At 34.5% G+C, this 12777-nt stretch overlaps 1 protein-coding gene across 1 annotated transcript; it reads left to right on the forward strand.

Annotated features, from left to right (window-relative positions):
- Positions 1–5765: 5765 nt before the first annotated feature.
- LOC104120155 (uncharacterized) lies at positions 5766–11974 on the forward strand. The gene is made up of 4 exons (XM_009631878.3): positions 5766–5871; positions 6022–6151; positions 6232–6347; positions 11330–11974. The coding sequence occupies exons 2-4, from the start codon at positions 6032–6034 to the stop codon at positions 11712–11714; spliced, it is 621 nt and encodes a 206-aa protein (XP_009630173.1). The 5' UTR covers positions 5766–5871; positions 6022–6031; the 3' UTR covers positions 11715–11974.
- Positions 11975–12777: the final 803 nt, after the last annotated feature.

Genomic DNA, 12777 nt, shown 5'->3' on the forward strand with positions numbered 1-12777 from the left:
AAAATAGTAATAACCACAATAATAGAATTAAATCAGGCAACTCATTTCTAATAGTTGAAGCCAACTCAGCAGTCATAACCAATTATTATTTCAATCAATTTCCGTTGTAGCGTGCAACCCACTCCCACAACATATTAATTTTCAATCCTTCCATATATTTATTTTAATCAAGTATATATAGATTTTTAAATAAGTCTGTCGCGGCGAGCAACCCGATCCCCCAATATGGACTTTTAAACAAGTCTATTGCGGCGTGCAACCCAATCCCCCAATATGGACTTTTAATAAGTCTGTTGCGGCGTGCAACCCGATCCCCCAATATGAACTTTTAATAAGTCTATTGCGGCGTGCAACCCGATCCCCCAATATGGACTTTTAATAAGTCTGTTGCGGCGTGCAACCCGATCCCCCAATATGGACTTTTACTAAGTCTGTTGCGGCATGCAACCCGATAAAAATTTGCCCCAATAAATGCAATAATTAATATAAAATTTTTAAGACAACAAGCATACAATAATTATGATTTTATTATGAAACAAACAATGACAAATAGCAATCTATTATGAAAATCAGGCAGAAAATAAGCAATTTACTATTTAATATGCTAAATGTCAAGTAGCAATTAATGCACATAAATCAAATCAGCATATAACAATTATTGCAGGAATTCAAGAATTAATATTTGACAAAGAATAGGAGAGAAATAATTATCATAATAATTAATTCGTGTATTAAAACAAGTTTAGGATTTTCAAATAATTATGCAAACAATTAATTTGACGACGTATAGACACTCGTTACCTCGCCTATACGTCATTCACATTCATTTCACATACAAATAATTTAAGGGTTTTATTCCCTCAAGTCAAGGTTAACCACGACACTTATCTCGCTTTGCAATTTCAAACAATTACTCGACCACGGCTTTTTCTTTTAAATTTATCTCGAAAAGCTTCAAATCTATTCACAAACAATTAGATATACTCAATACGAATCATAAGAATTAATTTCATATGAATTTATTAATTTTTCGGATAAAATTCAAAATTCACTTTAAAAATTGACAGTGGGGCCCACGTCTCGAATCTCGAAAAAACTTACGAAATTCGAATACCCATTCCGAGACGAGTCCAACCATATAAAAATTATCAAATTCCGATGTCAAATGGACCTTCAAATCTTAAATTTTCGTTTTTGGAAGATTTTATAAAAATATGATTTTTCTCCCAAAAATTCATGGATTCATGATATAAATGATTATGGAATCATAAAATATAATCAATATAGGATAAGGAACACTTACCCCAATATTTTTCCGTAAAAATCGCCCAAGAATCGCCTTACCCGAGCTCAAAAATGAAAAATAGTTGAAAATTGGATGAATCCCATTTTCCAGAACTTAAGTTCTGTTTGCCCAAATTTTACCTTATGCGATCGCGTACAATTTTTCGCGATCACGAAGCACATTTTTGGCTGCCTAGCTTTTTGCTCTACGCGAACGCGGCAATGCTCTCGCGAATGCGAAGCACAATTTCTTAGCCTTCCGCGATCGCAGACATCTTTGTGCGATCACGTAGTACAATTTTTATGCTTCAACTTTTCCCTCGTTCCTTCTACGCGAACGCAGCTTGGCCCTCGCGTTCGCGGTGCTTTGCCTGCTGTCAATGTGCGATCGCGGACCTCACTATGCGATCGTATAGTACAAATTTCATCCGTGACCATTAAGCCTTCGCGATCGCGGACACAGTCACGCTATCGCATAGAAGGAAACCAGAACTGGAAATACCAGATTTTTTCAAAGTTTCAAAACACCTGTAGCCTATCCGAAACTCACCCGAGCCCTCGGGGCTCCAAACTAAACATGCACACAAGTCCTAAAACATCATACGAACTTGCTCGCGCGATCAAATTGCCAAAATAATACCTAGAACTACGAATCAGATACCAAATCAAATGAAATTTTTAAGAAAACTTTAAAACTTATATTTTCACAACCGGACGTCCGAATCACGTCAAATCAACTCTGTTTCTCACCAAATTCGGCAGACAAGTCATAAATATTATAGTGAATCTATACCGGGCTCCAAAACTAAAATACGAATCCGGTGTCAATAAATCCAACATCAGTAAATTTTTAAAATCATTAAGCTTTCAAACTTTTAATTTTTCATCAAAATTCTATATCTCGGGCTAGGGACCTTGGAATTTGATTCCGAGCATACGCCCAAGTCCCAAATCACGATACGGACCTACCGGAATTGTCAAAATACTGATCTGGGTCCGTTTGTTCAAAATATTGACCAAAGTCAACTCACCTTGAGGTTTAAAGCTCTATTTCACATTTTAATCCATTTTTCACACAAAAACTTTTCGAAAAATTATACGGACTGCGCATGCAAGTCGAGGAATGATAAATAGTACTTTTTGAGGTCTTAGAATATAATTACTTATTAAATTTAAAGATGACACTTTGGGTCATCACGGCGAATCTGATAGGTGCTCTGCGAACGCGAAGAGCACCTGACGCCCAGTTAAATAAAAACTAAAAACGGGATTTCATTATCTTTCACCATTTTTGAAACCTAGAAGATGGACTGGAGAGATATTTGAAGATATTTTCATCCCAACTTCATTGGTTAGTTCTTTTCAACTAGTTTTGATGTATTTTCATAAACACCCATTAATTTTTATCCTTAAATTTAGTAGTTTAAAGGTGGAAATTAGGGGGTTTGGGTATAATTTAAAAATTTAGTAAAATTGAGATTTAGACCTCGAATTGAGATAGGGTTTCAAAACAAATCACGTATTCAGTCTCGGAGGTAAATGGGTAATCGAGATTTGGTCTTTATATCAGATTTTGACCAAGCGAGCCTGGGGTTGACTTTTGTTGACCTTTTTTAATTTCATTAAAGATTGAACCTTTTTCACTCGTGGGTAGTTTCTAACGCTTGTTTCGAATTGTTTGAACTATATTTGGCTAGATTTGATTGGTTTGGAGGCTTGTTTAAAAGAAAAGTTGTGGTTGATTATTTATTTTGACTCCGACAAGAGGTAAATGTCGTGGTTAACTTTGACTTGAGGAAATTAGGACTTGTTTGACTTATTTGCTACGTGAATTATGTGTGGGAACATCGTATATGCAAGGTGAAGAGTGTATATGCATTGTCACGGGCTAAAGCGTACGGGTGAATTTTGCCTCATTTGTACTATGTTATTTCATTTACTATGCCTTCCATGCCATAGATAGATCTTTTATGCTTTGACTATTCGCTTTCATGTTTATTGCTTATGTTGAAATTGTTGAGATATTGAAAGTTGAGTTTGCTTATTCTAACACTATTGTTGAGGTTGAAATTTTGCTTCCTACCTTGCTTGATACTTTGGGTTGTTGTTGCTTGGTGAGGAAGAGTAAAAAGTACGAAAATTGTTGTCGTACCTTATTTGCATATTAATATTATTGATTGAGTGAATGTGAGGATAAAATCACGAAGGGTGATGCCGTGTACATGCTTATTTATCATGAGAGGTAAAATCATAAAGGGTGATGTCATGCACATAATTTTTTATTATGATCATGTAAGTATGAGAGTAAAAGTATGAGGATAAGAGTAAAAGTACGAAGGATGATGCCGTGCAAATTTATTGATTTCATTGTTTTACTTGATATTTGGAAATGTAAATTTTGACTTGGTAGTTTTTTTGCTCGTTTTGGAAAGAGGTTTACTACATGATTCTTTATTTACTATTTCCGTCTATATATATATATATATATATATATATATATATATATATATATATATATATATATATATATATATATATAACTGTATAGGTTTATTGTAAATGTCTTATCTTAGCCTTGTCATGATTAGACTCGACACTTACGGAGTATATAGGGTCGGTTGTACTCATAATATACTTCTGCACTTCTTGTGCAGATCCTGATATCAGTAACAACGTAGCCCCGAGAGGTGCTCAACAAATATTGCTTTGGTGATTTGAGGTAGAGCTGCATCCCGTCCGCAGGTCTTGAGTCATTATCTTACCTCTATTGTATTATTTCCACTTTATTCGGGCAGTGTTACATTTCTTTCAGAACCTTGTATTTAGTTGGATCTAGAAGCTCATGTACTTGTGACACCAAACCATTGGGTGGTTTTACGTTAGTTATTGGTTTTAGAACTTATTATGTTATCACAAAGTTGCTTCAAGTTATGTTATTTGTTCAGTTGTTGGTTATTTAATGCTTTTCTTTGCATATTATTTATTGTGTTGACTTGCCTAGCTAGCGATGTTACGCGCTGCATATTATATATATATATATATATATATATATATATATATATATGTGTGTGTGTGTGTGTGTGTGTGTGTGTGTGTGTAGAGTTAAATAATTTCCCTAAATTTAATCTTCTTTTTCTCATCTAACATTAACTTTCAGTTGGGAAAAGTCACCTAACCAATTTTTCTTAGAAGAATTAACCTAAATAGATGTTCACTTAATCGCTTAAATTAAAAATAGCCGGTGAATATATATATATATATATATATATATATATATATATATATATATATATATATATAATATATGTATAAATACCGGCTAAAAAAATAGTGAATCTAATCTATTATTCGTGTAAAAGATCTCCTTTTAAGGGAAATCTCGAACCTTTTACGGGAAAATCGATGCTTGGATATAACTTGCAAATAGTTATTTTTGTAATCACAATTCCACTAAAGTTTTATTTAAGTTGAAGAATAATATCTTTTTTGGCCAAGCTTCTCCAAAGGTAAAAGCGTTTTTTCCCCAAAAAGTACTTTTTTTTTTATCAACTTAAGGTGTTTGGCCAAGCTTTTTTTGGGGAAAAAAAATGCTTTTGGGAAGAAGCAGAAACAGTTTCTGTGAAGCAAAGAAAAGTAGATTCTTCCCAAAAGCAGAAACAGAAATAGTTTTGACTTTTTTTCTTATCAATAATACCCTTAACAAAATATAATACATACCAAAATAACCTCACTTATTTTAAACCTAATACTTAGTATATTAATGTATAAGTATTTCTTCTTATTTTTAGGATAACTTTCTAATATATAATGGCTTTCGGGGTGAATGCTCTTAATTTTTGTTGAATGATTTTTAATATATTTAAATCATAATAAAAGAATAAAAGTACTTTTTAATTTTATTTTCATATTTTACTTAAATAAAATGAAAAAAATTAATTATTCTCTTTAATAACAAAATTTTTAGATTATTTATTTACTTATAATATCAACTATTAAGTAAATATATTAATGTCCTTATTCGTAATTTGATACTTAAATGCAATTTTTGAAAAGCTTGCTAAACACAAATTATTACTCAAAAATATTTTTGAGAGTGATTAGCCAAACACAAACTGGTTCTCTCTAAAAGTATTTTTATTCAAAAATAATTCAAAAGTACTTTTGTAAAAAATACTTATTCTTCTGCTGGGCCAAATAGGCTATAAATTTGGACAAACATATTTGCACAATAATATTTGAATGATTGATGATTCGATGTAATTCTTTAAAAACAAGAAAAATGAATTTATACACCAAAATTTGATAGTAATAAATATCAAAACTTTTCAAACTTTACACGAAAAACTAAAACATCTTTCTAATTTGTTGCTTAAATTGGTGTTTCAACGACTTGTGGTTAAAATTATACATACACTATTCCAAATTGAAGTAGAATATTCCTTCAAAATAATATATTTACAATTAAATTTAAATATTTACAAATATCATCTATGTCCAAACGGTTTGATAAAAGCCAGAAAGTAAGAGGAAGAGCAGTTGACCGGAGAAGGAGTTGTAGGGCTCAACAGCGAGGTGACGAAAAACAAAGTAAAAAACAACCACTCAGACCACTTCTTCTCCGATCTCTCTGTTCATCGATCTATCTCAGTCACTTGCTATTTGTTCGTAACATATCAATTTTTTCTAATTTGTTAGTGGTATTATATGTAGTTAGCTGATTCTAGATAAATTGAACAGGAGATTAAGGATGGAATCATCACCGTCGTCATCGTCAGTGATAACTCCAGAAGATGTAATGGGGACTTTGATGAACGACGGCACAATCGATTCCATGAGGTTGAAAATCATTACTCACCTCAAAGCTAATGTATGTATTGCGCGTAAACATGCATCAGCCCCTTATTTCTATGTTGTCATTACATTGATATATATTCTGTGATATTATAGGAAGAACTCAAAAATACCACCATAAAAATGGTTGAACAAAGCAGGGTTCTTAACACCCCTGGTGCTGAAAAGCAGACCAAAAGAGAGCTATTTGATGCACTCCGGCAAGAACTTGAGTAAGTTTGTTATTTTTTCTGTTTTGACTTCTGCATTATCCCAACAAGTTCAATTCGACAATACGAACTGAAATTGAAAGAATCATTTTATTAGGACTTTTGGGAATTTGGACTTGTTAAATCCTCAATATATTTGTTACGACCCGACAACTAGGGAGTAAACCCTAAGCAAGTCTTCTAGGCTATTCATTCAACACCTAAAACAAATAGAGTCTCCCCTATTTCTAGGGCTATCTGGTATATCAGCTAAGGATATGATTTTCCAACATAACAATCAGAAATATCCTTCTAAAAAGCACAACAATCATAATTAGTGTCAACACCAAAATATCAAGTAACGTTACCAATGTTATTCTGCCTCAAAGGGTCAAAACCATTAAACTTTAGAGTACATGGGGCATAACTCTAGAATCAATCTTTACATAATGCTAATAAACAAAATAATCAAAGAGTCTCCACGAAGCAACATGAGCTCACAGAAGGACATCTTCTAAGTGTGCCTATAATTCTCAATTGCCTCGCCTATGTCTTTGTCTAAACAAATGAAAAGAAAAACTAAAAGAGGGGGGTGAGTTCACCGGCTTAATGAGTCGTTACCTAATCATTGGATCAGGGATATGCTATTTCAAAAATACAAGTAAAGCACATAACTATGTACAATAGCTATTACAAGTACATTAGTGATACTCTCATTAGTGTTCACTCGTAAAATAGAACTATGATTCATTATGGTCTTTTAACCAAGTAACAACGCCTCTAATCCCTGAGCAGATAGGGACCCTAGTATGCTACCAACCCGAATGTCCAAACTGGCTGAATACAAATAAGCTCCATCATACGGATGAGCAAGTCAATCTGTTTGTGTTTTCGTTTAGATACGTACTCTTATTTTGTACCACAAGTACAAGCTCATGCCTTCGCCAGATACAGAATCCGATACTTTTCAATACGTATGGGTAAGTGTCAGATCCGTATCTAGCTAAGGCTTGAGCCTGTACTTGTGATATGATGAGAGTATGTATTTGAATTGTATTGCTCACTCGTCTGGTGGAGCTTGTTTGTATCCACAACCTAATAGGGTTGGCAGCGTACCAAGGTCTGCAACCTCTTGGGGTTAGGGAAGTAGTTACTTGGTTAAAAGACACATAACGAGCCATAGTTCTGTGCTACCAGTGAGCGAGCTTTTTTTTTCTTCCTTTGTGCATAACCTAGAAATCCTCGAGGGCTCGTGGTGCATTGTTCAAAACTCGATAGATAATGGGTCATCCCCTCTATTGTTCTCCACTTAAATACCAGGCTTTTATTTGCAGTATGGTTCGACCCCGTGACGTGTGCATAACCCACCACACACTTGCTGCACTCTTTTCACTAGACCAAGACCTGGGGGCGTGAGCAACATTGAGAGTATTATAAATATACATGTAATAGCTATTGTACTTAATTATGTGTATTTTTGAAGTAGCATGTCCCCAGTCGGGCTTTTGATTGGGTAACTACTCACTTAGTTAGTGGACTCACCCCTCTTTTTTACTTTTTCTTTTCTTTTCTCTGCAGCTTTCTTACTGTAATACACAAACCATCAGTTTTCTATTGGGTACCAACAAAAGGGAAATGAAAGTCTAGATATAATGTTTGTTGATAGCCTGTAGGACTCAATTGGTTTCACTAAAAAGAGCTTCTGCCCCCGACCCCTTCTGTTTGGGACTTGTGCATTGCTTATAAGCTACTGAAGTTGTCTAGCATATAGTATCTCTCTCCAGCCTTTATCAACCAAGGAATCAATGGAAAATTGTTGGATGATTCTTAGTAGCTTAACATTTGATTCTGGTTGAGAAAAAAGCTTATGTGATGACTTTAAAGTTTCTGACATATGCATGCTTATTTGTCAAAAGAGAAATGGAGGGAGAAAATTCTTATATTGCATTACATGAACAACATAAAGGAGTTTAGATTACAAAAAAAAAAAAAAAGAGTTTAGACTACGTGAAATGAGGAGTTACCAAATAAGAAAAACTATCTGATATGTGAGTTTGTTAATTGTGATAGAATTAGAAAAATATTATATCTATTAACTTAACACTTACAAAAATCTAGAACATCTTATTATATGACTGCATTAATTCTCTTGACTTTCAGTATGCCTCCTAAAATTCAGGGTAGTGAAACTATGTGAGCTTGTAAATTAAAACTAGAAGTCAGTCGAGCATGCGGAGAAAGTAACTGTTTGATGACCTACTATTGGTGATTGGATAATGATGGAATAGCTGACCGGAAATGTTGTGATTGTTGATTGCATGGCGAGATGGTGCTTGGTGAATATTGAGGTGCCGCTTGACGGCGATGTGACACTGATTGGCAGAGATATGTTGTTGGACCGCCAACATGGTTGATTGGACAAGTATGGATTGTTGACTTGAAAAGTGAATAAACATATACTGGCATACTACTAACTTAAATAGGCTAGCAGTAAAATACTGACATGACATGTTATCTGTTGCAAAATTGATGTGTCAGTACATGACACATCCTATGGAAACAATGGCCATAATTGTGAACGGTGATGCCAGAACGAACATTTGGAAAGGAGTTGTGTCATTTGAATGGCCATCCAAAGACATGAGAGTAGTAAAATTAAGAATGAGAAGCTTTAGTTGGACAAGTCATAAAGCCACCTGCTTGCATGCGGAAACTACTTAAGTCTGTACCTAGATCACAGAGGTTTTGAGGCCATGCAAAAAGAGAAGTGAAAGAGAAAACTCTTATATTTGATCGACTGGTTGACCAAGGTTTTGGAAAATTTGAAATGATTTTATTTGAAATACCTTTGTTTATAACTGGGAAATCCCCTGTGGGTTATTTGGCTGCTCCCTAGTTGGCGCACAGGTTCTGTCGAGAGAGCAGGGGCAACCCGCCCGTTTTGCCCTATTCTCACTTAAACATCAGAATTTGGTCATGAAGAAGGTTCGAACTCGGGAAGTGTTCACAAAACATCTCGCTCTGTTACTTCCTTACTGTTGAACCAAAGCCTTGACAGCTAAAAAAATACCATTTTTGAAGATTCAAGGTGTTTGTCCTTGGAAAAGATAAGTGATTATGAGTAATAGTCGAAACAATTTTTCTACTCCAAGAAGGAAAAACATGTAGCTTCTCCTTCAAAGCAGAAAAGTATTTTATTTGGAATAAAAAACCCTTATTAGAAATTTATATTGTTCAAACTATCACTCCTTAAGTTGACTCATCTGTGATAAATTAAAACAACCTCAACTAAAGTCTCTCCTAATGAATATATAAAATTGTTATTTCTTTAAATAACAATAATGGTAAAGTGAATCTTTTCATGTTCTTTTGTTTGTAAAAATTTTGACATTCAAAAAACCTTTTTGAAAGATTGGCCTAACACAAATTGTTGGTAAAAGCACTTCTCAGATGATTTGGCAAAATACAAACTGCTATTCTCCTGAAGTATTTCTTTGAATACTATTTGAAAAGAATTCACTTAAGAATAAGTTCTTTATCAAAAAGTTATTTAACAATAAGTAAATTTTGAAAGTTTGACCAAACTGGTCCTAAATTAAGAGAGGAGTTCAGATTAGTTGATAATAGGAAAGCTTAGACTACATTAATCAAGGAGAGTTATTAAATGAAACGAATTATCTAAATAGGAGATTCCTAATTGTGCAAGAAAGTAAGAATATTCTGTACGATTAATCTTAACAAATAGAAAGATCTCAAAACATTCTGACATTGAATTGCATTGATTGTCGACTTTCAACACAGCCCTGAAATATAGTTTGTAAACCTAAATTTGAAAGTCAAGTCAAGCATGCTGAAAGAAGTACTTACCATTAGATGGCTTAACCAGTTAAACTGATGATTTCTTGACTTTCACTACGTTTGCTCACATAAAAACTTGGGGTTTTGACTGGCTTGCATAATCTTCTTAGAAGATTGAATTGAATTATATTAGGGGAAAAATATATCTTATTATACTTATAATATGTGGTCCATATAGTAAGTAATGTGTCTGATCAAGTTTCTCCCCTTGTGTATGGTCGGTTAGTTCCGGGTGTGTCCGATTAGGTTTAGGATGAAACCTGGAAATCAATGAGTATTTGTTTTACTTATACTATTTTGGTTGAGACAATCCTCAAGTACGGGGTATTGAGATTGAGGATTCATAAATCTGAGCCCAACTAGCTTGGGATTGGTGCATACTTTTTGTTGTACACTATTTTGGTTGAGGGTCAGAAATATCTACATTAGTACATGTCATTGTGGGTTTATTGTGCATTAATCTATAGGAAGATTAAAAAATGATCAAAATATAAATCTAGAGGAAGAGCAAAAAGGCACTTCAAGGAAGTCCCTTGACCTTGTGTTACATCTCAGTTAAGTGTTTGATTGGTTGTATTTGTGCTGTAGTATTGAAGTTTTTAAATAGATGGATTTGGGATCTTGATATTAGACGTCTGCTGTGGGCTGTTGGAGATTCTGGTGCTTTATAATTAGAGCTTGAAAATTCTATGATCTTAATCAACGTTGTCCATTGTTGCCAGAATATTTGGTACTGGTAGGAAACTGAATCTTGTCCAATATCCAAGTTTGTCAGATCTATTCTGCTCCTATAGTTTTTACCAGGACTTGTAGATGCTCATGCACCCTGCTTAGGATGTGATGCTGAAAATTCCTACGTGCTTGCTTCTGCTTTGCTTAATATATTCTAAAATTATGCCCACAGCATCTTACCTACGTCATCTCATTTGAGAATCTACCAATTTTCAGCTGCAGAAAATCAGTGTGTCAATGCCTTTTTTCCTATTTTAAATGCTTCAGACCTTGCTGAAAACAGATGGTCACTGTTCTCAGTTGAGTCAATGTTAAGATTAGGAGGCAAAGAATAAGTGCTTGTCTCATGAAATCGTCTTTCTTTTTGGTTGCCTTTATTTGGTTTTTTATCTCTGCTTGCCCTATTTTTCCTGTAGGACTTCAGTGCTTGAGAAAGCTTCTAAATCAGTTTGGGAGCTTATTTTGGATAACAATGGGATAGGGAAGGAAATAAGTGAAACTGTTGAACAAGTATTCTGTCGGTTGAGTGGAAGAGAACCACCATTATTTGTGTCGGATTTTGGACCTCAACCAGAGAAAGAGAAAGAGAAAGAGAAAGAGAAAAAGAGTGGGCAAGACGGGCAGAAAGAGGAAAGCCGGGAAACTGGAAAAGATAATTCTGAATCTGCAGCAAAGAAGAGAAAAATGAATACAGAAGAGGGGATTGATGAAGCCGCTAGCAAATCTAGTGACAAATCAACCTCATCAGATGATTCTAGTAAAATGCTGCCACCAAGTGCAAAAAGTCAACACACTTCCTGAATCGGCTCCATTGTCTTATCCATCTTTTACACCAGTACTGCTTCTTCTACATATTTAACTTGTAACATGGTCTGTTAATACTAAAATTAGAACTTTTCACTAGGTGTTAGGTTCTTTGAAATCTATGTAGCTGTCTGTATCAGTTCAAAAAGGATGTCAGTTTCTTTCATTTAGAACTGCAAAATCTGTTGTTCCCGGGCTTCCACTAACTGGACGCTCTTCTTTTGCGTTGGAGATGTGGGAACCAAGTTTTTCTTTTAGCTCTTATCCACTCTGTTGATACAAATTAAATTTGCTTTTAGCCACACTGAAATAATTTTAAATTCAGCCATCTAAAAATCTCAAAGGGCGAAATTATTGTCATGACCAAACCCATGTCATGTATTGTCTTCTTTGGCCCAACATATCTCACAGATTTGTCCCTTGGGCTACGCTATCATCGAGCCCAAAAACGCGGAACTTTGGTTGTGCCTTATAAAGCTCTTCCTTTTTTCTCCCATTCGGATATGAGATTTGCACCCTTTCTTCGTAAGCTTGCCAACCTAGAAACCTGCCAATCTGCAGCCTACTGCTGATCAGAAACACGATATAGCATGCTGTCCCTTAGAGGACGCCTTTGAGTTAATGCTGCTATTTACTTCACTTTGGTACTTTGCGTGTATCTAGGGTATGCATTTAGCTGGTAAAAATGATGCTATCCTTCTAAACATTTAGGCCCTTCTGAACAGTTGAGCTTTCTGTGTACAGTTTTGCTGCAAACATCTACGAGTCCAAACCTAGTAGATGAGTGATAAACAAGTCATTCCTAGAGTTGCTCTTTATAATGTCAGTGATGTCTTTCAATACCAAGTTTATTTTAAAGAAGAAACACTTCTAGCATTTTACTTTTGTTTATTTTTATTTTATTTTATACTTTTTTAGTATTTTGGTTCAGCTGAAGTTTGCTGAAGAGAATGAAAGTTTTGAGTTCGTCGGTACCAAATATCGGCATCGACAGGAGTTGATTATTTTTCAGGTTAATGCATAAGAGGGAGAACCATATAATAGTGGAGATATCAATAAG

Source organism: Nicotiana tomentosiformis, chromosome 12 (genome assembly GCF_000390325.3).
Source record: "Nicotiana tomentosiformis chromosome 12, ASM39032v3, whole genome shotgun sequence".
Lineage (NCBI taxonomy): Eukaryota > Viridiplantae > Streptophyta > Magnoliopsida > Solanales > Solanaceae > Nicotiana > Nicotiana tomentosiformis.